The sequence below is a fragment of the Molothrus aeneus genome, chromosome 18, assembly GCF_037042795.1.
Source record: "Molothrus aeneus isolate 106 chromosome 18, BPBGC_Maene_1.0, whole genome shotgun sequence".
In the NCBI taxonomy this organism is placed as follows: Eukaryota; Metazoa; Chordata; class Aves; order Passeriformes; family Icteridae; genus Molothrus; species Molothrus aeneus.
The window spans coordinates 3,571,261-3,597,416 of NC_089663.1; the positions used below are offsets into that span (position 1 = coordinate 3,571,261).

The 26,156-nt window shown below is 45.7% G+C and overlaps 2 protein-coding genes across 2 annotated transcripts; one reads left to right on the forward strand and one right to left on the reverse strand.

Moving 5' to 3' along the window:
- Positions 1-1,929: 1,929 nt before the first annotated feature.
- POP5 (POP5 homolog, ribonuclease P/MRP subunit) lies at positions 1,930-3,470 on the forward strand. The gene is made up of 5 exons (XM_066562420.1): positions 1,930-1,982; positions 2,072-2,214; positions 2,287-2,436; positions 2,933-3,016; positions 3,195-3,470. The coding sequence occupies exons 1-5, from the start codon at positions 1,963-1,965 to the stop codon at positions 3,296-3,298; spliced, it is 501 nt and encodes a 166-aa protein (XP_066418517.1). The 5' UTR covers positions 1,930-1,962; the 3' UTR covers positions 3,299-3,470.
- A 322-nt stretch (positions 3,471-3,792) lies between these two features.
- On the reverse strand, positions 3,793-25,325 carry RNF10 (ring finger protein 10). Its single transcript, XM_066562416.1, has 17 exons — positions 24,866-25,325; positions 18,933-19,135; positions 15,862-16,061; positions 14,761-14,851; positions 13,544-13,728; positions 13,330-13,466; positions 11,736-11,896; positions 11,278-11,406; positions 10,864-11,122; positions 10,100-10,233; positions 9,450-9,567; positions 9,059-9,160; positions 8,438-8,572; positions 7,534-7,631; positions 7,244-7,304; positions 6,935-7,093; positions 3,793-6,039 (listed from the first exon to the last, which is right to left on the reverse strand). Exons 1-17 carry the CDS (start codon positions 25,023-25,025, stop codon positions 5,963-5,965), a joined length of 2,409 nt encoding a protein of 802 aa, XP_066418513.1. The 5' UTR covers positions 25,026-25,325; the 3' UTR covers positions 3,793-5,962.
- Positions 25,326-26,156: the final 831 nt, after the last annotated feature.

Below are 26,156 nucleotides of genomic sequence, written 5' to 3' on the forward strand. Positions count from 1 at the left end.
GGAATCTCACTCCACAAAGAAAATCAATGGGAATCTTCATGGACTTTAATATTGTTCAAAAATGTGAGACTAGCTTATCACCTAGAAGCTCATTGTATTGACAAGTGGAACAGATTATAGTTAGATCCCCATTTGGATACTAAAACACAGAGCAATATGGCAAAGATCAATGCAATGCAGTCCTCTCATCGAGAAAATGCTTCTATCTGTATTAGCTTCAAAACTGCCCCCAGTCCCTTTGATTGTGGCCCAAGAGAAAAGGTCTCTTAAAAGTCCATGCTGGGCTTTGAGCTTTTTTCTCCCCAGGCAACTCACATTTTGCAGTTCTTAGAAAAAAACACGACCTGAAAACGTGATCACAGGTGAAGGAGGGGAGTTAACAGCTAAGGGGAGAGAGCAGCAGAACAGGCATCTGTTTCAGAGGGCAGAAGTTTATCACCCAGGACAGGATTTCCACTGGCTTTATCATTGTTTTCTGTGTCTAGAATGAAGGTCATTAAAGATGTTTCCACTCTGAATTAGCAATGAGTTCTCACTTAATCTATACTGTCTCTCAGCACTCCTATGCGACTTGGCTCCAAGAACCTCAGCAAAACTCTTTCTCCCATCTCACATTCAGGTATCTACCTCACATCTTTTCCCTTATTCCCCTCATTCCCTTCTCCTCAGTTAATTCTCCTACCAGATCTTTTCAATGAGCCCTCCCTGCTTCCTCAACAGTGTCACACATCACAGTTTGGGACACCACTACAGAAATAATTATAGGAAGTAGCTCTGTTCCACAATTTTCTTAGCTGTTGTCATTAATTAGTACATGTCCCAAACCCCCAATACCTGGAGCCTGAGGAGCTACAAATACTGGAGCAGTTTTCTGAGGGTAGCAAGGACAGAGCCCTTCCAGGAGCACCGCGGAGGCTCTGGACGCTCTGCTGAGGCCTTCGAGGGGCCGGTACTCGCCCGCCTCCTCCGGACCTCCCGAGGCTCCCATCACACGGAGACGTCCCGTCTCCCTCATTTAGGCTTTTTAGGCACAAGATAAGGGGGGGCTCGGCCAGGGCGGGTCGGTGCAATGCAGCGAAAGGGACTAAAGGGAAGCATCGGACCTTCCGTAGCCCCCGCGCTCCCGCCGCCCCTCAGCCGCCCCCTCAGGCCGGCCCGCGCGCCGCGCGCGCCCCCTGGCGGAGGGCGGGAGGGAGAGCGGGACCCGGCGTGTGCCGGGAATGGCGCGGACGACGGGACCGGGGAGCCATCGTACCCCCGGACTCGGCACTGCTGAGACCGCGCCTCAAGGGCTCTGTGCGGTTCTGGGCCCCCCAGTTCAGGAAGGACATTGAGGTGTGATATACCCCAGCCAGAGCGTGTCAGTACTTCCTCCAGTAACAGTGCAGTGGGTCCAGAGGAGGGCTGCGGGGCTGGGAAAGGGTCTGGAGCGTATGTGTTTGTGAAGAGCGGCTGAGGGAGTTTGGGGTGTTTAGCCTGGCGGAGGCTCAGGAGGGACCTTATCGCTCTCTAGAAGTACCTGAAAGGGAACCGGAGTCACGTAGAGATCGGGCTTTTCCTCCAGACAACAAGCGACAGGACAAGAGGACAGTGTTAAGCTGCGCCAAAGGAATTTTAGGTTGGTCATGAGGAGGAACTTCTTCACTGAAAGTGTGATCAGACACAGGAATGGGCTACCCAGGATGACGGAGGTGTTTAAGGAAAGACCGGACGTGGTCTGGCTAACACGGTGGTGACTGGTCATAGCATGGGCACGACAACCCCAGACCTTTTCCACCCTCAGCGGTTCTGGCTCCCTGACCCGCGGGCAGCTCGCGGCAGCACCGCGCACGCGCAGCCCATGGAGGGAGGCGGGGCCGCGCTGTCCTCCCCTTGTCCCCGCCCATTGGCTACAGCGCTCGGAGGCGCCTCCCCATTGGCCGGGCCTGCCGTCCGTCCGCGCCGCGCGCCACCGCCGCCGCCATGGTGCGCTTCAAGAACAGGTGAGGCGGGCGGGAGGCGCGGGTGCCGCGTCCGGGCCGGTGCCGCGTCCGGGCCGGTGCCGCGCCGCTCACAGCGCGCTGTCCCGCAGGTACGTGCTCTGCGAGGTGGTCTCGGAAGACCCCCGGTGCCGGCAGTGCATCGAGGACCGCGTGCTGGGCCTCGCCGTCAGAGACGCCATCACACGGGTGCACGGGGATTACGGCCTGGCGTGCTGTTCCATCTCCTTCACAGGTGCGGGGGAGAGGGCGGCCCCGGGGCGCGGGGTCCCTCCTGCTCCGCTCACCGTGCGTGTGTGTCCCGCAGTGAAGTACCTGAACGCCTACACCGGGACGGTGCTGCTGCGCTGCCGCAAGGACTCGTACCGACTGCTGTGCTCCGCGCTGCCCTTCGTGCGGCACCTGGAGAATCGCGGGCAGCGCTACCCCTGCTTCCTCAACACCCTGCACGTCGGAGGTCAGGAGCCCCCGGGCTCGGGGGGAGGATAGAGCTTTAATCATAACCTGCCACGACGCCGTGGTGCTGCTCTGGGTGCGACAGACATTCCTCTGTGTTAATAACAGCAACTGCTTTCAGCGGATCTAAATAAGAAACAGGCACCAGCAGTTCTTTGAAAGCCTCGTTAATTTTGCTTGAAGCTTCATTACATTTATCACAAAACCAGAGCAGCGAATACAATGTTACATTATTTTAAAATATATTTTCAAAGTATAGTATCTTCTGTATTGTGAAAATTAACCCCCAGGGGAACTAACAGGCACTGCCTGTTTGAAATTATTACTCCACCACTTAACCTCAGCAGTGCAGAAGTCTGCAACCCCGTTGTAGCATTTACAATAACAACCTTGTTTCCTGGGGCATTTGTCACTTGATACAATGCTCTTTGGGAAATACACACTCAGCTCTGAAACATTTGGTTGATTGTTACATGCTGTTCTTGTGACTTCTACAGGTACCATAAGAACATGTCAGAAATTCCTGATTCAGTATAACAGAACACAGCTGCTGAGGTTGTTGCAAAACTGTACAAATGAAGGTGAGTGTCTCCAGCCACTTTTCTAAAATGTAGCCTCAATTCCTGGGGTTGTTGTAGGATCTGCTGGGCTACTTCTGAATTCCTGGCCTGAGAAATGTTTCTGTCTTTAGAAGTAGAGGAGAGTCCAGTGTCTGTGAAGAGATCAAGTACTAACCCTCTGTTGCTTTCTCTATTGCAGAGGAAAGACAATGTATACAGAAGTCCTTGTTGAGCTGTTCCCTTACAGAAGAGCAGTCTGAAAGTGGAGATGAAGAGGATGATGATGGCACAGAGACAGACTGAATGTCACTTGTTTCTGTTCACCTCTATTCTGTGCTTGTTTACTCAAGATGTGACTGGTTATCTTCAGTGTTAAGCAGTGCAGGGGACTGGAAAAGCATTTGTTCAGATTTAGACTTCATTCCGCATTCCAAATGTTTTAAAATTTAAAAAAATAAAACATTATTTCACTTAAGTAGGTTATTTGCCTGTTTCACTCCAGGAGTCAATACCACTTGCACTTCTGAGGAGTGCAGCAGCTCAACGTGTTCTTCATGCTGAGGTAGAAGGGAGCTTTAGGCAGTTGGCACAGACAAGGACTGTCATTATTCTCCTTCAGCATACAAAAAGCATTAACATCTGCTTTTTACTTTTAAGTGCACTGTTAGCCACAGGGCTACCACTGTTTTGAGTGAGAAAAGCACCAGTTGTGCACACAGGAGCAGTGAGTTCATGGAATGTATGGCAGAGTGCAAGACTCAACTCCATCCCCCCATTATAAAACTCATAGGTACAAGTACTGCTTAGATATTTATTAAGTTTACACCAATCAGTTACAGGAAAGTAGCATTGCTGGTATTATCTCGAATCCATAGGAAAACAAGATACAATGGAAGATGCTGTCCCTGTGGGGACAGCCCTGCAGCAGGGACAGCCTGCCTTGCCCACATCACTTCCCTTATCCTAGTGCCTGTGACATGTGGAGGTGAGTTACACCAGCTCCAGCTATTCTCTCTTCCCGATGCAAAGAAAAGTTGACTATAAATGTGCAGAGATAACAGAACACAACAGATACTGGTTAGACACTTAAGTATTGTTACTCCTGTTCCTTAGCTTAGAATGACTTGCTGTAACCACAGTTCACTGCATATTTGAATCTCTTAGTTGCTTTCTCTGCCCTCACCAATTGTTTTCCCATATGCATTTAAAGTGTTGACAGCAAGATGTGTTACACTGTCAAGTATCCTGTCTTAGTTTCTTTGCAGTCCCCTGACAAGCTGTACTGTCTTTCATTGAGTGGGGTTAGTCGTGACCAAGCGTGAAGTCAAGCTGCTTTCAAAGAATGTCTTGCAGGTGTTTCCTCTATCCTCCTGCAGCAGTTGGAAGTATTCTTTACCTCCCCCCTCTCCTGTTCTTTCTGGTTGACAGCCACATGTGATGGACTCTTTGGTACCAGCTTCCCATGAGGCACACACGTGGAGCCTGCTGCTCTGAAATCAAGCACCCATGTACTGACAGCAGCTTTTTAAACAGGGACACAGCCACTGAGTGCCAGCGGTGTTGGAATACCTGACTCCAGGTGCCTCAGACACACATTTCCTGCTCAGATCAGTGTCAGAGGGACAGAGCACACTGAAGCCTGGGCCACTGGGGCTGAAGACAAGAGAAGACACCGTCAGTCTCCCTCCCTAAGTTCAGTGGTACTTTTTACCAGCGCCCTGCAATTAATTCTGCCAGCAGGAAGGTAAAATGTGACCCTGTGCAATGTTCTAAGGCTCCAGGCTGCTGTGACAGTTCAGCTGCAGCACTGTGAGCGTGTGTGTGCGTTTGATTTATTGCAACTGTTGGCCTTGACTGGTACATTGCACCTAAAATTCATTTTATTCAACAAAATCCACACCACTTAACTCAGCAGCTCAAATCAAACCACAAGCAGTGCAGAATGTGACCACCCAAAGAAAGAGCAGGGAGGGGTCCAGAGGAGACATGTTCATAGCACAGATCAACTTAAATCCCAGAACCAAGCACATACAGGCCCTTAGCCCAGCACAAGAGAACCCCAGTTTCTTGCTGGGGTGTAAAAGTTATCTACAGACTTCAGCTATCAGTTGTGTTCTTCCAACTCAAGAGCAGCCAGTGTCAAACCACCATTCAGAGGGTTACCAGGAGCCCTAGAGGGGAGTGTTTATTCTAGATGATCAGGTTAAAAAAATGAGTAGCCCATGGCTGGCAAAAAACAAACAAAAAGTAGCAGCCTCACTCACCCACATTAAAACAGACCTGAACAACTGAGAGAAGTCAGGAGAGGTTCCTTCTACCACTAGTGCCATTTTGAAATACAAAAATCATCAAGCCACTTTAAAACTAAGTAGCCAATTTCTGCTTTACACTCACCTCAGCTTTTTATCTTTCCAAGCCAGGAGAACAGGAGGAATTCTTGCTCTTTAGAAAAAGAACAGATGTAGCAGCTAACACTCTAAAGCCAATAAGCTGTTTTGCCTGTATCCAGTGCAGCCAAAACCAGTTTCTCAAGAGAGCAGTTTGACAGCTTTACTGCAACAGCACTACTGTCAGTCAGCTGGACTTCTGCCCATGAATAATTACAGGAAAATAAAGGTTCTCTGCCTTTTCTCTTGGGTAATATTGCAGTACTTTGGCAGCGCCACACACCTGTAAGGATTTTCACACTGCTTATCAGGCCCAAAGGACTGACTCAGCAACTAGAAGCCTTGGCAGATTTGTCTCTGGGTTGTTACTTCCAAAACTCTGTTTCAGTATAAATTCATTAAGCAGTTGGAATCAAAACATGTTACTTCAACATACACTATCATGGTTTCCTCCTGAAGCCCCTAGAAATCCTGGAAAAACAAGTTTAGGCTGTTCAAATTTAAATACTTAAACTATAGCAGCAAAACAAAGCAAAATTAAAAGAAAACCAGGAGAGGAAACTTCTCTTGAATAGCAGAATCACTTTGTGTGAACAACAGAGGTGCTGAACAATAGCTTCTGCTTCTGTTTCTTTCTTTTCTTGCCTCCCTTTTCCTCTGTGAAGAATTGAAATAATACTGTCATTCTTTTCATGGAACAGGAACATCACACAGAAATGATAAATGGTCTTCCCTGGCTTAAGTGGCTTCTACAGATCCACAACACTTACTACCAATTTAATGAACACCCAGGTAGTTTAACAAAAAAATTACTGCAGATGAACTAAAGGAGACTCCATCACATCTGAAACACAATTATCAACATGTCTTAATGATTGTAAAGTTGCTGTTGCAACAGCAGATCCTGGGACTGCAGCATGCAGCAGTTTGCCTTTCCAACAAGTATCACTTTGATAAGTGTCCAAAAAAACCACACGTGGAGCAGACACTTCACTGAAACTCCCAGGCCCTCCCATCCAACTGTCTCCATCATCCAGTGCAGTCTCCAAACAGAAGCCAAAGCTAAACATCAGAACTGAGCATTAAAAATAAATTTCACAAGCCAGCACCAGGTTTAAGTTCACCTCAATTTGTTTCACATTCCCTAATTTGAAATTTTAGCTACCAGTTACCTGGACATTTTGGTCAAACTGAAGTGGTAGTTCAGCAGCTCAGGTATTACAGTTTAGAAATGTATAACCTGAACTTCCTTAAGATAAAGCTTAATTTAGGTTCCAGTAGAGACACGGCCAACACAATTGTCAAAAGCCATCTCTGTCCTAACAGGATTCTTTGCTAGTTGGAGATCTCAGCTCTCACTAAGAGGCTGCTTTAAGCTGACAGAAGCCCTAGTCAAGCTGTTCAGAAACCACAACCTAACAATTTTCAGAACTGTTCTCTGGCCAATTTTTGGTCCCCAAAATTGCTGCTTTCACTTCTCCCAGAGGAAAAAGGGGAAATGCTCATTTTTTTCACTTCAGAAAGCTTTCCTGACCTTCCCCCTGCCTTTTACCTGATAAATGATCAGCTGTGGACGGTTTGTCCAGTTTCAGGAGGGCTGCCTCAATAGCTTGGCTGAAGGAATTCTGGAAGCTGGGCACAGGTATCCGGTCAGAGCTGTCACTTTCTCCATCACTCTCTCCAGGCACAGGGAGTGCCAGAGTGTTCTCATCTGAAAGAGGGAAGGAGTGCAGAAGGCTGTATAAAACTTCCACCACACAAATGCCCCTCCACACTCCATATCCTTCTTTTGAAGTTACAAGATTTCTCACATTCAGGGGGATGGTAAAGAACCTGAAGTACTAATATCAAATTTTCTTACCTCTTGTCTTTGGAGCAGGTTTAGGCCACGTTTCTGGTTTTGCCTTTCCAACTCTCAACATCTATCAAAACAGTTGTAGGATATGATTAAATTCCACATACTTGAACAATCCTGCAGACCCCCTAAGTGGCAAGAAAATCTAGAAACCCCTTTTAAGCACTCAAACCTTATGATGTCTCCCTAACATTTATCCCACATTGTTTTTGTAGGGGAAGCAATTACAGTCTCAGCCTAATCCCCAACTAAGACACAGGAAATTCTGACAAGATTCACTCTTCTGCATGGTTTACCTGGGCAAAGGAAGGGAAGGGAGACTCTTCTTCCAAGCTTCCACACAGCAATGGGCTGACCTGGCTGGCAGCAGGTGACAGTGGAGTTGGAATAGACTCTACAGAGAAAGGAACTGAGAATTAAAGCCAGTTGCATTTGGCCAAGGCAGTCATTATGCTGCTTATCAGGATGTAACAGAAATAAAGTTTTATTATCCTATGTAATTACTCATTTTGATCTCATTGGTTCTATCCATAAGTCACACAGTGGGATCTCTGAAATTTCCTCAATCTTTTTATTTAAGAAAAATTTAAGTTTGCCTGTGGTTTTCTTTTGTTTGTTTTTTTTTGTTTGCTTGAGGGGTTTTGTTTACTTATTTTGGAAAGCTGGGGCAGGGGGCTTTTTGTGGGTTTATTTTAGAATAATGTGTTGGAGAAGATGGAGATGATAGAAAGAAAAAATGCCAGTAGTGTTTTCCTGGCAAACAATTTTCTTCCCTTTCTGGGGCAATTGTTTCCTTTCTTCTGCCTTATGTAAAAGATGGGGTAACTACAGTGCAGATCTCATATTGTCAAGGTAGAGGCAGCAAAAAGCAGACAAAGGAACAGAATGTTTCTTAACCATGTCTGCCTTTTGTGTATTATCTCACAGGCAGCTTAGGAAAGAATCAGAATCACAGAATCGTTTGGGTTGGAAACGACTTGAAGACCATCTCAATCCACCCCCCTGCCATGGGCAGGCACACCTTTCACTATCCCAGATTGCTCCAAGCCCCATCCAACTTCACCTTGCACACTTTCAGGGATGGAGCTTCTCTGAAAAGAAGCTGTCTTTGATCAATACTGAGTTTAGCGTGATGACCTGAGCAATAGATCCCAAAAGAATGATCAAGAACTAGATGTGATGTGTTTTTCCAGATCTCACCTGTCTGAAACACAGGGCTTCTGCCAAGAGGAGACTGACAGAAGCCCTGATGATCAGCGCTGGTAGATTCTCCAGGGCAAGAGGTAAAAGCAGGGAACTGCTGCAGATTCTCCAGAGCAATATGGACCTCTGGATCTAGAAAGAGATTTTAAATTAAAGCACTACACAACATGGGGGAGGACTGTCAATATGCAAGTCATTTCAGGAGTCTAGGAGGTGCCAACTCATTTCTTTCCACCCTCTATTTGGAGACCAGTACAAGTCCTGCTGCTGGATGGAAGCAGTTTCTGGGCCTTTTTTTGCTTTCTTCACTTTTCACTTTACATCGTGATTACTATAAAAACAGAGAGCTATGTACACCATGGAGATAACTGTGCCCTTGAATGCCCTCCATCCCTCCCAAAATGCACAAGTATGCAGCAGTTGCATAACATCACTTAACATCCTGACTAAAACAGCTTATGCTTTTCATTACACAGACATTGTTCCTAATACTTTGTAATCTTGTTCTAAGTACACACTACAAACTACAGGCCTCAGAGTTCACCCTGTAGCTCAAGAAATCAGCTCAGCTACCAAATATGACTGGAAATCCACCAGTTATGTGCCATCATGACTTACATTTGCCCTGTTTCTTGTTCTCTTCCATCTCAATCCTGCGTTCGCGCCGCCGTTCATCGCGAGCTTTCTTCTGCCGCAGACGCTTCCTCTTCTCAAGGTCATCTAGGAGCAATGCACAATGCTGGATATCAAAAAACCCACACCAATACTCTGGCAAGGGTTCCTCCAGCTCTGAGAACAACCTTATAACACATTAGTAACAAAATATGCTTACAACAACATATGCTTTTCCAAGCAGTTGGGATTTTTTATTCTTTTTGTAACTGCTGTCTATGAAACAGTGAGTTGGGGCTGTTCTGTCCAGCAGTCACCAGACAGGTGGTGCAAGAGGAGTAAAGCTCTAAAGTATCTTCTTTTTTCTACCATTAAAGGGTTAAGAACAACTACAAACCTGAGAACAACTCTAAAGTCTCCTTAGAGATGACAGGTGGCTTCAGAGCCAGTTCACAAATGCTGAACTCACAGGTGAGGGGCAAGTGACAGAGGTAGCGATGGCGCTGTCTTATATCCTGACAAAGAGAGAGTGATTTATCACCACAAGGACTAGAGGCAGCCATGGTGATGAACAGAAATAGAATGCACAATAGTCATCAAATCAAACAGAAAAAAATAGCACCAGTGACACAATGGTTACTTTAAAAACTACAAACACATGACGGATGCCCTGAGTCAGAATCAAATGTTCCAAGATCTCCACCAGCTACATCATAATCAGACTTGGATGCAGTTACATCAGCTTGCTTACTGATTTTCATGTCTTCCTCCCTTCTCACTCACATCACTGGAATAAATTCTGCAATACCAGACTTGCAACATGATTATTTTTGTACTGGACCTTCTAGGAAGAAAAAAAATCTATACTGTAGCCTACTTATCAAAAGCAACATAAGGCCCAGCACCTTCCACAGAAGCCCTTCATAGATTAGCATCCCTACCCCTTCATATTTATTATTTCTTACTACTGAGGTGAATCAAGTCTCCTCTACAATGACCAACCTGCTCAAACAAGGCCCTTAATTAGTAAGAAGATAAAATAACTACCTCTGTCATGGAGTAGCCAGTTATCTCCACCACAGCTGCAGTTATCTTCTCTGGACTCTTCTCCAAGCTGCCATATTCACGCACAAGGCAGCGAACGTTCACAGGGTGAAGGTACATGCACTGCCCATCCTCCGCTGAAAGGCAACACATCTGTCACATTCACATTTTCTGAAAAACCCCTTTGCCCAGGATTTTTCTCCTGGGAAGCTGAGAAGCCTCAGAGAAAAAGGAAAACAATTATCTCATTTGCTTCTCCTGTGTTTTGCTCTTTTGGAATGTGTTTGGAGATTGTTTCATTGGTTTCTGCTGTGAATTATTTTGACTCTTTGGCCAACCAGTGCCAAGTTGTGTCAGGACTCTGGAGAGAGAGTCACGAGTTTTCACTACTATCATTTACCCTTCTGTAAGTATCCTTTCTGTATTCTCTTTAGTATAGTTTAGTATAGCATTCTTTAATATAATATAGTATCATAAATAATAAATGAGCCTTCTGAGAACATGGAGTCAGATTCATCATTCCTTCCTGCCACGAGGGCACCCCACAAATACAATACACATCATCATCATTCCTTCCTTGCCTGTTCATTTTCAGTACCCTTCTCCCCACCTCAGGACATCCTCCACGAATAAAATTAATGCTCCTTTCTGAGTTCCTGTAGGACTTTTATTTCACAGGGGTTAGCTGCATCTAATGAAGTAACAAACACATTCCTCAAGGAGGGCCCCAAAGGAGGCATTTCTGCCAAAGATTTCATTGCACTGACCTTGATAAAAATAATAAAAAGGAGAGTTGCCAAGATGTCCACTGCTAACTGTATCTTTAGATTCTTGGCAGCTTGTTTCAGCTGGATTTGGCTCCTCTACAGTGTTCATAACAGATTCTCCTACAGTGTCCACCTCAGGTACTTCCTCCTCATCCAGCACTGCCTCTTCTACTTCCACAGGAGGTGAAAAGGAACTTGCCAGGTCAGAGGAAGGCTCCACAAGCTCTTCATCAAATGCAGAGAGATATTCCACATCACACTACCACAGCAGAGAGTATAGAGTTAGTACCACACCACCTACTTCAAAGATTATCATCTCTGCAAAAATCTTTGGCACGAGCTCCCCACACACTGCAGTGTGAGGTGCCAGAATTAAGTGTTAACAGGATCTGCTAGAGCAGATTTGTCACCCACCTTTTTCTCTTGGGAAACAGCAGGCTCCACAGCTTTGGAGCTTTCTAGGACCAATTCTTCTACAGCTGCACTGATTCCAGCAATGCCATTGTTTTTATCCTGGTCAGCAGATAGGGCTGTTTCTCGCTCCTGGAGATCATCCAAAGGAATCAAGTTTCAATTTGCCCTTTAAGCCAGGAGACCACCCCTATAGTTATTTTTAGCCTTGCTCTGGCATTCCTTTACTGGAATACCATCCTATAAAAACCATTCTGCTGTGTTATCCTGAACACCACATCAGATACCTGGGGCCCAAAGGCTACAGTCTCCTCCAAGGTGTATAATGCTACTCCAGCATCAAACACCAGCAATTTGCTAGAGACCAGAATAATCACCCACCACCATCCATACAGCAGAACAAGGGTGCTCAGCACACTCTTAAAAACAAAGCTACCAGAAGGCTCCCAAGAGGTTGTTACCTTCAGCTCCTGGATAGCTGCCTCAATGAAACAGGCTTCTGGGGTGTGTTTTTCTTCCTCATACTGTTTCAGTAATGCTGCTTTCTCCTCCAGGATCACCAGCTGCAAGACCTGCTCCCTGGATGCCAGAAGCAGCTTTGAATACTGACTGTGCTGGTCATCTGCACAGAAGGAGCACCAAATCATTAATATCTGCATGTAGAGCCACCAGTTTGGAGTGCTGCTGCTTCTGAAGTTTGTTACTGCTCACTTTTGGGAGTTAATCCCTCAAAGCAGACAACACTCAGCAAGAGTTTGATACAGACTCCACAAATTACCATTGTATCACAAGCTGGTGTCACACAGCTGCTCTGAGACCTCCCCCACACAGCAGCTCCTCTGCCACTTCACCATTGAGTTGCTACACATCAGTAGAAATGAAGCCTAAACTTCCACACTGTAGGAGCATCACCTTTGAGAAGCCTTGAGGGCGTCAAAGCTTCCTGAAACAATGCAGTCTGCAGCTTCTTCCTCTTCTCTCAAAAATACTGCTGCTGGAAATTTCTGCAAAGCCACCTTGGCTTGGCTCAAACTAGCTCATAAGCCCATATGTATTAAAAATCCATATAAAACATCATTATGAGGTTTTTACAAGACTCACAGCAAAAATAGTAAAATAAAGAATTGCTGTTGCTTTACAGCAACCACAGCATCCCATATTAACACAATCCCTATATTCACTGCTCCCCAAGGGTCCAACCTTGTCTACAGACAGACACCAAGTTAATGGTGAATTTCCTGGCTTTAGAGTGTTCTCAAATCCCATATTTGTTCTTTTGTTTGTTTTATGAAAATACTTAAAGTCCCCTAGTTTCAAATACTGAGAAATATGTAAGAAAGACCACAGCCTGCATGCTGGATATCCATCACATGTTGGAAGACTTCTTCCAGAGAGTTTAAATGCATGCAGCCTTTCCTAAATGTGACTGCAAAATGAAGTGAGCCAAGACAGCCCACAAAGCAGCAATGTTCAGTAAAATTATTTCTTTAGTCACAAAATTTTTGCTATACTAACATATAAGATGATGATGAGTTAGTCACACTCTTAACTGGAGAAAACTGAAGATGTCAGGCAACAGATGTTTGGAATAAGGTTTGCAATAATTTTGATTATTTCCCCATAGCATTCACTGACTTCAGTTGGTAAGTGAAGATGATGAAAACCTTGTTGAAGATTACAGCCTTGAAATAGTTTAGAGACAGAGACAGTTATTTTTGTGAAGCTGTATAATGAGTCAGGAGGAAAAATGTTAAGGACACTGAAGAGCCAATAAAAGCAGTAAGAGTCACACCAATGACTGCAGGATACAAAGGACACATCAAACTATAAGCAGTGACTGTGAAGGCAGGAGTCTGAGTTCAGTCACTTGAAGGGACACAGCACACAAGTTAAAGCCTTTGCAGAAAAACAATATGAGTAGAAATGGTTAATATGTGGTCGTCAAGCTTTTCTGCTGCTAAGCCCCACATTTTGCAGCCAGGGTCAATTTCTCTACACAAATCCTGGCCCACAGTCAGGAACAGGATCCAACCACCAGGACTGAGATACACTCACCTCTGATGTAAACAGGCTGAACCACATTCATCCACTGGGATTTGGGCAGTGCTACCAGAACACCTTTCTCTCTCCTCATGAGTTGCATTGTAATGGTGTCACCAATTGCATACTGACGTGTTTCCATAGCAACAACACTGCAATGTACGGAGGAGGTTAGCAGTGTAAAAATAACATTGCAAAAAGATGCACGATTTAATTAATATCATCTCACCTCTTGAGATCCTTCTTATGGACAGAGCCATAACAAATAGGACACTTACTCCAGGTCTTCTCACTCAAGGAGAGATAGTGAAGGATACATGCCCAGCAGAAGATGTGCCCACAGCGAGTGATCTTGGCAGCAGTGGGTGGGTACAGACATATAGGGCAAGAGGGCACTTCATGGCTACAGATTCGCTGAAATGGCACATGAGAAGAACAGTACAAGACTCAGAAATCAGTTCCTGGGATCCAGAATAAGCCACCTGTAAGATCTACTCTAATATATTATCTTCCAGCTCTTTAGGCTCTGTTTATTTACCAAGAAATTAGTGCACTGTGAACTAACACCTTCAGACTGCACATGGGATAACCTTCTAAGCAACCCATCTTATGGCAACTTCTTATGTCTTATTTCTACTCTAATGACATTAAAAAGTGAGTCTTCTCATGTTTCCCCTCAGGTATTCATCATCTCTGAGAGTTAGCAGCATCCCCGTCATGTGAATTCAGACAGTGAGAAGGCAAGCAAGCTCTGTGGCCTCTCCCACGAGCAGACTTGTGGAGCCCTGTGTAACTGTGAGACTGAACTTACCCACTTCCATCAACATGCTAGGTCTAGTCAGACACTTTGGTAGCTTCCCTGTGTGGCAGAGACATAACTGCCAAGCAAGCACCTAGATTTTTCAGCTCTCTTGTAGTGACAGGTAACAGTAAGCCTACCTCCTCTCCACCTACACCATGCACCAGACTGTCTTGGCAGATATAAATTGCTGCTTGAGGCAACCCAAAACTTCTGACCACAATTCTCAAGAGATTTTCTATTTTGTTGCTAGGCAAGATAGGCCACCTATGCACAGAATAATTCTTCAAAATTCTACACTCTAGTCCTCTTCTGTGGACTCATGCCCAAGTTTTCTGTTAATATCTCGATCACAAGGACTCTGTCTACAGAATGTCAGATACTATTTTTGATGAGCTCCCATCTGCGAAAGCAAGAAGAAGCTGCTAATTTTCCTAATAGATTTTAGCACTTCTCTTTTCCTGTCATGAAAGTATTTCATAATTCATTCCATGACAGATCTTTCCCAGTATTGTGGGAGTGACAGAAAAGGCCTCAACTCAAAAACAGATGAGTTTTATGTAACATCACAGAGGGAAAGAGGTAGTTAAAGACAGGTTGAGGTTCTTAAGAGGGGAAAAAAAAAAATCTAGCCCATCACAACTGACCACTTGCTCCACAAAGTCCCAGTTGACCAAGGTATCTGGATCAGCAAAGTGGACTGTGTAGTCCTGTTCTTCAGAGACAACAAACTGGCAGCTGGGGAAAGGCAAAGAGACAGATGATCCACTCAGTTGTTTCTAAAAACTTTTTGAGAACTATCCTATAGGATTCTCTCAGCTTCTTCTTTGTCCAGCAGCAAACTGCTGGATGCAGTCAGTAACTTCTATCAACAAGAAATCAAGAGTTCAGTTCACACTCAGATTTTTCAGGATACAGGTGTGTCTAATTTCAGTTAGACACAACATCACACACTAAGTACAGAATGAGCCAGGCAGACTGGTTTTCCAGAAACGTGTAGGAAACAGTCAGCTGCAATGGGGATCTATTAAAAAATAGGGAATCCACAAGGGGAAAAATCTTGTCACAAAAACTACAGCTACTGGGGTTCCTGCAAATAGACTTCACTACAATAAGCCACAAAACATTATGGAGAAATCAGAAGCATCAATGCTGAAAATACTTTTTATCTTTAATATTATCAGAGATAGGATGTCCTGAACACACTTCAAATTCTGGGGAAATTTCCAGTCAAAAAGGAATTCTGCTGCTAGGTTACTATATTGATCATCATTTGGGTTATACTACATACTCTGGGGCCCATAAAATAATCAGCATTTTAAGAACTAAGACCTGTATAAGTAATTGCCTTTGGGACTTAAAAATTCAGATTAACTTTCATCTAGCAACTGCTATCACTTCTATCTCAACAAAGCAACTTCTGGAAAAAACCACCATCTTCTATAAAGAACTATACAGATATTCCCAAATAGGAGTGAGTGTCATGTCTCAAAGCCGTGCTTGAAAATTTGAGCAGAGGATTTTTGTTTGTATCTAAAGGACTCACTCCAACAGATACTTCTGCAAATAGGCAAAGACAACATCCCTTTAAAATATAGTCATTACCACTAAAAACACTACAGAAAGGTAATTTCATCCTGGAAAAGACAAGACAATGAGTCAAGCCCAAACACAATTCCCTGGCTTGTCACCCCTTACAGCTCCATGTCTCTGTAGAAGTCTAAGAGCCCCATGGATCTCCCACTCACTTGGCCTGCAGGAAGAGCTCCTTGTTGAATGGTTTATGTCCCCACTTGTTCCTTTTCCCCCAGTTGCCATGTCCATTCCCATCAAAATGTCCTGCTTGGCCACGGGGTTCAAAGGTGAAGTTCAGTAAGTGGTTCAGATTAATCTTCTTGGGACCAGAGAACTGGGCAGGGCTGAACTCTGCCCGTTGAGCCTCTGCTACCTAAGAGAGAACAGCACTGGTTAGAAATTGCTGGAGTTTACAGCAAAGCCATCAGTACAGGTGGACATCCAGGCCCCATCCGTGACAGCACACAGCACATGCAGCATCTACTCACTCACCTCCTCCCATCCCTGTTCTGTAAATCAAGTAGTGCTGTGTTAGAAATGCATGAGAACCTGAAAGTCAGAACTCAGTGCTCTGACCCCACACTGAGCAAAAGGAGGAGAGAGTTAAAGCAACCACAAAGACATGTAAAAGGTGGCAAAACACAGTCAAGAAGAAGTTGCTCAAATCCTGACAATACTCTTTTATTAGACAGTAATACAAGCCTGATTACTGACTGCACAGGCTGTACTTGTTTTGGTTAGTTTTCATGTAATGAAGCAACAAATCAAAATTCAGCAGAGGCAGCAGGTGAATTTTCAGCCAGTGATCTGGGTGAGAAGTGCTGCTCATCCACCAACACTGAAAAAACCAGAGTATCAGTTAAAGCCCACAAACACTCCACAGTACTTAGACCCACATCAGCATAAAAGCCTCAATCTGGTTTTACCTTGCCAATACAATTACTTTTGCAATACCAATACCACCAGTAAATTTGTGCCCCTGAGTTGGTTGGACACATTCAATCTTCAGAGGGCAAACTTTGGCCTGTTTAGAAGATTGGTTGGCAGAGTCCCTTGGAAGGCAGTGCTGAAGGGCAAAAGAGTCCAAAAGACTGGACATACTTCAAGCAATCTTAAAGGCACAGGAACACACTGTCCTCTTGTGCCAAAAAATGAGGGAAGACCAGCCTGGCTCAACAGAGTTTTGAACGGAACTCAGGAAAAAAAGGAATTTATGACCTGAGGAAGACGGGATGGGAACTCAACAGGACTACAAGAATGTCATGAGGTTGTGCAGGGAAAGAAGTGAAGGACCACAGCCTGACTGGAAGTTAATCTGGCCACTGCTGTAAAAGACAAAAAGATGCTTCCATAAATACATCAGCTACAAAAAGAGAGCTAAAGAAAATTCCCATGCTTTACTGGATGCAGAAGGAAGCAGCGGCAAAGGGTGAGGAAAAGGCTGAGGTACTTAATGCCTTCTTTCCCTCAGCCTTTAATAGTAAGGCCAGTTGACCTCAGGGTCCCCAGTCCCCTGAGCAGGAAGACTGGGACAAGGAGCAGAATGAAGCCCACACTCCAGAGAAACAGTGAGTGCCCTGCTGTGCCACCCAGACACCCCCAAGCCCATGGGGCTGGATGGGATCCACCCACAGGGAGGGAGGGAGGGAGGGAGCTGGCAGCAGTGATCATTATTTACCAGCAGCCCCAGCAAACTGGGAGGTCCCAGCTGACTGGAAGTCACCAAATGTGACACACACCTACAAGAAGGGCTGGGAGGAGGATGTGGGGAATTACAGGCCTGTCAGTCTGACCTCTGTGATGGGCAAGGTTATGGAGGAGATTATTCTTCAAGCCATCACAGAGTGTGTACAGGTCAAGCAGGGGACCAGGCCCAGCCAAGGAGGGTTTATGAAAGGCAGGTTCTGCCTGACTAACCTGATCTCCTCCTATGACAAGGTGACACAGTGCATGAGGGAAAAGCTGTGGATGCTGTCTGCCTGGACCTTAGAAAAGCCTTCGGCAGTTTCTCAGAGCATTCTCCTGAAGAACCTGGCTGCCCATGCCTTGGATAAGCAAACCACTGCAAGTAAAAACCTGTCTGGATGGCTGGGCCCTGGGGACAGGGGGTGACATCCAGCTGGGGTCCCCACAAGTGGGGATCCCCAGAGCTCAGTATTTGGGCCAGTCCTGTTTAATGTCTTTATCAATCATCTGGACAAGGGGATTGAGGGCACTCTGTGCAAGTTCACAGATGACACCAAGCTGGGTGGGAATGCAGATCTGCTGGAGGACAGGAAGGCTCTGCAGGGGATCTGGACAGGCTGCACTGATGGGTCAAAGCCAATGGTGCAGGGTTCAACAACATCAAGTGCCAGGTCCTACACCTGGGTCACAACAGCCCCTTGGAATGCTCCAGGCCTGGGAAAGAGCAGCTGGAAAAGACCATCAGGAAAAGACCTGGGGGTGTTGGTAAACAGCAGCTGAACATGAACCAGGTGGGCAAGGCAGCCAGTGGCACCTGGGCTGGACTGAAAACAGCGTGGCCAGCAGGGACAGGGCAGTGAAACTGCATCACTGTATATTTTCACAAAGGACCCCTGTCACGTGTACATGGCCTGTCTTGGCACCCATTCCTCAGATGGCATTTTTTCTTAGAGCAGAGCTGTCACTGTGATATTTTATGAAAAACCTTTTGCTAGGATTTTTCTCCTGAGAAGCCTCAGAAAAGAAATGTAAACAATAACTATCTGATGGCTGTGGAATGTGGTCTGGAGACGGTTTACCAACAAGTGCATCTTTGATTGGTCTCATGTGGATTGTTTTTACTTGATGACCAATCATGGTCCAGCTGTGTCAAGGCTCTGAGTCTGTCACGGGTTTTTCACTATCATTCTTTGCTAGCCTTCTGATGTCTCCTTTTTTTTCTTTAGTATACTTTTAGTATACAGTTTTCTATTAATGTAATATCATAAAATAATAAATCAGCCTTCTGAAACATGGAGTCAAGATTCTCATCTCTTCCCTTGTCCTGGGAACCCTCAAACACCACCACACAGAGCAAAGAACTGTGGTTGCAACTCCTCTGTAGTTGCCAAGTTGCTCTGCTCACACTCCCTCTGGCACCTCAACAATGTTAGCACCTCTTATCACTCTCACCCTTCCCAACCCAGGAACTGAACACAGCAGACCTATCTAGGCAGGTCAGGGTGATCCTCTCATCCCAAGAGAGGAGGCCTTGGAGTCAGGGCATTACACTTCTCACCTCATCTCGTCTTCCACCATTAGAAGAGCTAAAAGATTTCCCACTTCCGCCGCTGCCTCCCCTTTGAGGGGGCATCTTGTTAAAAGCTTTGCTTTTCTGTGAATTGGAGCGACGGGACTGAAAGGAAAAGTTCTCATTTTTGGAATATGAAGTTTCTCTTTTTCGATTATAACGCTGTTTGGATCCACTGGCATTCTTTCCATCTAAAAGGAAAAGAAAAGAAGAATCAGATCAGCAGCCTCAGAGTTGGCCCCAAATACTGCACCTCAGCTAAATTCACCTCAGAGATGAGCTCACCTCAGCCACTATCTTAAGAGTAGTGTTTATCAGGACACTAAATCCCCCAGCAACCCAAACCACTTAATTCCCATCATTGTCCAAAGAGCTGGTCAAAGAGTTTAAAAGAAAGTATTTGCTGTGCTCTACATTTTATAAAAAAGTTGAATTTCTTTTTTTCAGATTTGCAATTGCCACCATCAAATATTAGTGTGCGACCTGGTACATTAAGCTATAAACATTAACATCACATGCCACATATTCATACCCCATTACAAGGACTGACAACAACTAGTTATTTACTTTCATTTAATTTGCCTAAAACACACCATTTATCATATTTATCACACATAAAATACACTGTATAAATACAGTGCTGCCTGAGTTTTTCTTGAAGGCTTCCATTGCCTGTTTTCAATCACTTCTGCACTTTTTGCTTAAAAGATCCCAGCAGATCTAATTCTGTTTTAAAAATACTTTTATGTTATCAGGCCAAAAAATGCTAATTGATCTTGAAACACAAACCAAATGCTTTGTGGCCTTGCAGGGCACATACCTAAGATCTAAGTACAAAGTCCACCAACCCATGCAACAACAACTGTCTGCCAAAAACTGCACTTGGCACACCACTGACCCTAACACAGGACACAGTGGTGAAGCACAAAGCAAAAAACTGCAGGAATAAAGAGCAGAAAAGTCAATCCAGCCCTTGAGAGGGGTGTTCTGTGCCTCAACAGCTGCTAAATCAAACTGCTAGAACAGAGTTAATACTATGATAGCATTTCCAGTAGTCTTAACACAAGATCAGAGCTGCCCAAGCACACAACAGGCTGTGGCTGGGTGCTTAACCCAGCACTTCCACCACCTGCCCCAAGTTTTATTTGTAGCAGAGTATGGTGATAAGCTCAGAAACAAAACTCCTCAGGCCCAACAAGTCATCTACCCACAGCAGCCAGCCCCAAAGTCACTCTGGATACTCAGTAAACATTACACAAACAGCAACAACTCACACAATATCTAGTTGCACTTTATAAAAGCCTATTAGTTCCCCTATTCCCACTTTGCAGTCTTCCTCCCCACCCCTTAACATAAATCTTACATGGCAGGCAAACACATCACTGTGATTCAGAATCACATTTCTCATATGGGCAGTTTCATTGCCAGGGCTCCTAGTTTTTCCCTTTCCCAGCACCACTTCCCATCTACCCAAGCATTTAAAACAGCTGGAATGGCGTCATCCACATGAAGTATCTTTTGTTGTTGGTGTTTTTTGAAGTTTTTTCTTCCACCTGCATCACCCAGAAAAAGTGAGCTGAGAGCAGCATGGTTTGTGTGTTATTGTGTATCACTGAGGACCCAATTTCTAAAGAATAAATTAAGCAAAAAAAGTGGCTGGACCAGGTTCTGTACTGGTCTGCTGTTTCTTGCACTTGTCAGACTTCTCTGGCTGCAGTGACAGCTAAAACAGGACACTGTCATTACTTTCACACGATGTGACAGGCCCATATTGCAGACAAACTTCATCATCAGAACTGGTAATTTACTCTGCTATTCAAAAGGCTGATCCTTTAATTCAGAATTAAACCAACTCTGTCAGAACCACAGCTGTGTAAGTTAAACACATGCCTGCAGAGCTGGCAGTGCTTTAAAGCACATCAGGCTAAAAGGACATGGCTTGAGTGTTATCAGGAAAAAACACACCAGAAGCTGCCAAGCACTGAGGGTGTGACCAGGTCTGGCTGAATGATTAGACAGACCTTTTTTGAGAATGTTTGTAGGGAAGAAGGAATAACCAGCACCTCAAGGGTCTCCAGTAAATAATTAAGCAGTTTAGACTACTCCTTCATTTACTCAGGAGCAGAACTTGTCAGCTTAGAGCTCAGCCACCCTCTTCTATCTGTAATTTCAGCTAATGCACTAGAGGGGCACATGCCTGTTGTGCCTGTACCACTTTGCAGTTTCTCTGCCATCTTCAAATGGTGAAAAGAAACAACTCAAAAAAGTCAGTCTAAAGTGGGTGTTTGCAAGTCCCTGAACACCGAACAGCTCAGCCCTGGCGCTGACAGAAGAATCTCCAGACACTTAAAGTTTTAATCGAGTTACTCACCACCAGCTTTGTCAGTCAGACAGTTTACACACATTCTTCTCATACTATGGGTCCTTTTAAGGCACCTCCTAGAGCCTTTGGGAGTTACTTCAGTGACTCTCACATTTTATAGGAAAGAACTCCACTTGTGCCTTTTTTAAAAGGACCCTACAACAGTCTAACAATGCTTCACACCTGATTTTACAGATGGGCAGTTTCACCCCCCCACCACCAGAATAACTGACCTCAGCAGAAGCCTGGTCCATCAGAGCAGTAATGAAATTGGTCAGCAGACAGCCAGGAGCTTGGAGAATGCATCTGTACATGGAACAGCTTTTTCCTACCCCGAACTAAGCAATGCTGTCCCTTCCAACCTTTCCAGCATGCCACACGTCAGGGAGCTCTCTGCTTTCTATCATCCATCCCAGCACTCCCACAAAGGGCAGGACAGGAGAGGCTGCACTCTGGCACAGAGAAAAGTGGAAGATTGCCATCCTCTCTTGTGAAATCCCAGTTTTAAGCAGGGTAAGTTTGGATTTGGTAGTTTCTTGTCTTGGCAAATGAGGAGTTAGCAACAGCCAGAGTGTGCGGGTGAGGTATTCACTCTTCACTCAGGTCCTCAGTTAGTCCTTTTGCTGTTTTCATGGCATCCAACCTATACATTTATATATGTATGTATATACAGATGATGTGGATTTATCTACCCATTCACACTCCAAGAGACTTATAAAAAACGCTGCCTGTATAATTTAAAAACACTAGCAATAAAACTGTTCTGGCATTCTGGAGCAAGCCCTGAGATTTGTGGTTTCTCCTGCTGCTCAAGGACCTGTATCTCCAAAGATCCAGAGAGGGGAGATGAATCTCACAGCATTAGAAGCAGCTGTAGGTGACCACTTGTGCACTGGAGCTGCAATACTGGCTTGCTGCTGGGGTGAGAATTGCTGTCTCCTTCCACCTTTTTCCCCCTCTTTTCTGCTGAGCTGTGCTGAAGCCAGCAGCATTGCATAAGGGGTCTGGATCACACTAAAGCCACAGGGTGGTTTCATGAAAACACACTGGGGCCACTGCTGCTGCCAAGGCAAACATCCCAGTGAGCAGGAGGTGACTGAGCTCTCACAGCCCAGCCAAGCAGGCTCGCCCTGGGTGTGATAAGGCCCAGGAAGGTTTGTGACAGCTAACACTGTCCATCAGCTCCACGGGACTGCAGAGAACCCCAACAAGCCTATTGTGCCTTAGCTACTTCATCCCACTCTAATTGGATGTGATTCCTGTTGGCACACTAATACAACATAAAGAAACTTTTCTGTTAGAAACTTTCAGTTTAATTTAGTCTCTGAGGTCAAATTTGAAAGATAGGAGGAATCAAATTTCCACAAATACATGGGAATACAGTACTCTATTTAGCCAATTTCCAGCTGCACTACAAGAGAAACAGAAGCTACCATAAGGGTTCAGGAATATGCATTTCTTTACTTCCTCAGCTGGACAGTTACAGCAGGTAACTTTGGAAAGCATCAAATGGCAAGTGCTTGACTGGATTTAACACAGTGACCATCTGAGGAAGGTCTGTGGTGCATACGATTACCTTCCATTTCAGAGGAGATGCAAGATTTCCTGAACACATCCTATACCTGTATATTCATATATATGTGTATATATATAAAATATGTTCCTATTATATATAGCCTATGTATATTCATACATCTGTCTTTTAAGGGGTGCACCACATGAGCTACAAGGACAGTGATAAGGAGCTCCAGAAACAGATTCCATATGGTGACATGCCAGTGTCCTACAGCCAACAGCTATGAAAACATAGCTACAGTTTTGCCCAGTTGCATCCTGTGTAGTTGTTTGCCCTAATTTCATCAAGGGAATCTTTTTGTTTTAGTTTTCAGTACCCTCCAGTTAAGATATTCCTAAATAAACACCTACTTCTATGAAAAGAGATTCTAATTTGTCCGGCTCTCTTTGATGCCCTGTAAAGGAAGCAACTCATCCCTCTGCCCCTCCACTGTAGTTTGGAAACAAGTATCACTGTAGTGAAATTGTGCTATGACAAAATTTTCCTCTGTTTTATTAAAAAAAAGAGGTCTTAAAAAGCTTTGGCGGTTATTGAATTAAAAAGTTTTGGAGTAGAAGAGAACAATCATCAGGATTCCTTTCCCCACTGCTCCTGTGCTACCAGTGCCATTATTTCAAACCTGTGAAAGGTGACATTCCACAAAAATCCTTTAACATTTTTATTCTGGGCTAGAACAACAGGCCTTTTACATCCTTCCTCAGTCCAGATACTGTGTCTTCTACAGGAAGGAATACCAGCAAAGCACAAATAATCTCAACCCCTTCCTGAAGGACGTTTGTATTCTGTGAACAGTCCTCCACAGAGCATCACACACCACTACAAAAGAGGCTGGAGCGTGGAGGTGTCTCTTGGCAAGACAGGGACAGAAAAAGCTCTTCTTAAAAAGACTTCCAAGTGTTTGAATTCGAAGTTAAAATTTCGTTTTATTTGCACGGTTACACCACAACCTGGGGAGCTGTGGTTGAGTCACCTCCCATGTCCCACTTCTGTCAATCCTGGGGAAGGCCAATTAATACAGGAGAAGAGCAGGTAATACTTGGTTACCCAGGAAATGACCATGCTTAGAAGGTCCAAAAAGGAGTCAACAAACACCTCCAAGATACTTATTTTGTTAACCCTCTGGAGTGCAATGCTGCCTTCTCAGAGGCCTCAAGTATTACAGCTGAAACAAACCACTGAGGAGGAAGGAAATTAGTACAGCAATGCTGGTGTAGCAACCTGTTGACACTCCCTCATATACTTCCAGGAGTAAAATCACCAAGTTTAATCACTACTGCCCCATTTCTAGGTTTTAGGAGAAAAAAATAAAAAAGAAAAAAAAAGGTTGTCAGGAACACTCATACACTCACTCTCTTCCTAAACAAGTTTAGAGAGCTATGTGGGCTTAGGTATTACCTTGAAATGATGACAGGAACCACACTGGCTTCTGACAAACTGCTCTGTCAGCAGAAGCAGCTGTTTGCAATCCCAGGTGAGACACTTTGGGTTGAACGCCAGATAAGCAAACAACAGCCAGCAAACCCTGAGCTCCCCCAAAGCAGGAGGTCACTGAAACACCGGGGCAGGGGGAACGCTGTGTACGGATACCAGACCTCCTCGGTGAGGTGTAACAGCACAGGTACAAGATAAAGTTAAGGGCTCTATTCACAGGCACTGGGGAATGTATGTTCCTACCATAGCACCGGGGCATTAGCGCTCAAGCTGCTTACTCCAATACTAACGAAGATAAAGCATTAATCCTTAAGGGAAGAGGAGAGTAGGAATCCCAGCTCGCCAAACAGCGAGCAGAGCCGGAACAGGAAGGAAAAAGAAACCAAAAACAGGCAGTGACCTGAAACGCCGCCTATGAAACGCAGCTGAGACACAAACAACCCGGCACGGCGAAGTCCAGCTTCGGCACAAGCCCGAGGGCGGCACAAGGCCCCTGTCCCCGCAGCCCCCCACTCACCCCCGCTCCCCGCGGAGCCCCCGCCCCGCTCTCACCGCCTTTGGGCTTAGACTCCCCCGCGGCGGGCCCGGCCGAGGCGGAGCGCGGCTGCTGCCCTTTGCTGCCGGCCGAGGATCCGGGCGCACCGGAGCCGCAGGGGCTGCTCTTGTCCATGGCGGGGGCGGCGGGGGTCGCGCCGGGCGGGCTCTGCAGCATCAACGGGCGCCCCGGGCGAGCGGCGGCCCTGGGCGGGGGGGCACGACGGGCGCTGGCGGAGCCGGCGGGGGCCCAGGCTCATGGCCCGCGGGGGCGACCGGCGGGGGCGGCGCAGCGCGGACTCGGCCTCCTTCATGGCGACATCTTCTCGCTGCTCCGCTCGAACCGGGGAAGGCCGCGGGAGGCCGGGCCGGGCCTGCGGGGCTCCGGGCGCGGGGGAAAGGAGAGCTGCTCACGGAGCCCCGCGGGGCCCGGCGCTGCTGCCGCCCGAGGGGTCGGCACCACCCCGCCACCCACCGGCTGCTCGGCGCCGCACCGGCCCCGGCTCGGCCGCCGCTGCCCCGTAATGGCGACGAGTCGCCCGCAGCAGTGGCCAGACCCGGATGCAGCCTGTCCGGGCGGGCCCCCGGGCATGACGGGATTTGTAGTCCTGGGCCGCGCGGGGCGCGCCGGGAGCCGGGGCCGGGCCTGCACCGAGCCCGGAGCCCGCCCCTCGCTCCCCACCGGCACCGACGAGATCGCCCCCACCTCAGCAGGATGGAAAATCATCTGGTATAAAATCCTTGCCATCGGTTTGTAGCAAATAATCGTGAAACTTAAAAGAAAAGAAAAAAAAAGTACCTCATCAGGCCTACTTGAAGTGATGTTTTTTTAACTTTTCCCTCAAAGGGGAAACAATTCTCAAGGCAACTCGGATCCTAAAGACATTTCTTTTAACCTTTAAAATGCATTCTTGAATGAATCTCCTGATGCTTTTTCCATTGTTTTGGGGATGAGAGCTTCAAGTTCTGTGGGAGAGCAATTCCCAGCTTCTTAAAAAAAGTACAGGTAGAGAATATAAGGGCATCTTTACCCCCTAAACTCATACCATGATCTGAATGTACATCCCTCAAGTAAAAGCTTCACTGCTAGTTTTGTATGCACAGGCCATGTGCTCTGTAACACTAGTATGATCAACAAATTCAGGAATTTGTGTTTTACACATTTCAAACAAATCCTCTATAAATATTATTTTAAGAAAATCCTCGTAAAGGCCTTATTTTAGCACCTGGTTGTTCCCTATTTAGGTCTATTATTCTTAGAATTACTGACCAAGCTGTGAGTGTAGTTACCACAGTGTTTAGATCTGGA

Coding starts and splice junctions, on each gene's coding strand:
- POP5 (XM_066562420.1), top strand. CDS start 1,963: ATGGTGCGCTTCAAGAACAG. Junction 2,437..2,932: donor CAACACCCTGCACGTCGGAG/GTCAGGAGCCCC, acceptor TGACTTCTACAG/GTACCATAAGAACATGTCAG. Junction 3,017..3,194: donor GCAAAACTGTACAAATGAAG/GTGAGTGTCTCC, acceptor TCTCTATTGCAG/AGGAAAGACAATGTATACAG.
- RNF10 (XM_066562416.1), bottom strand. CDS start 25,025: ATGCTGCAGAGCCCGCCCGGCGCGACCCCCGCCGCCCCCGCCATGGAC. Junction 11,407..11,735: donor CAGCTATCCAGGAGCTGAAG/GTAACAACCTCT, acceptor GATGATCTCCAG/GAGCGAGAAACAGCCCTATC. Junction 7,632..8,437: donor AAGCCCTGTGTTTCAGACAG/GTGAGATCTGGA, acceptor CTTTCTCTGTAG/AGTCTATTCCAACTCCACTG.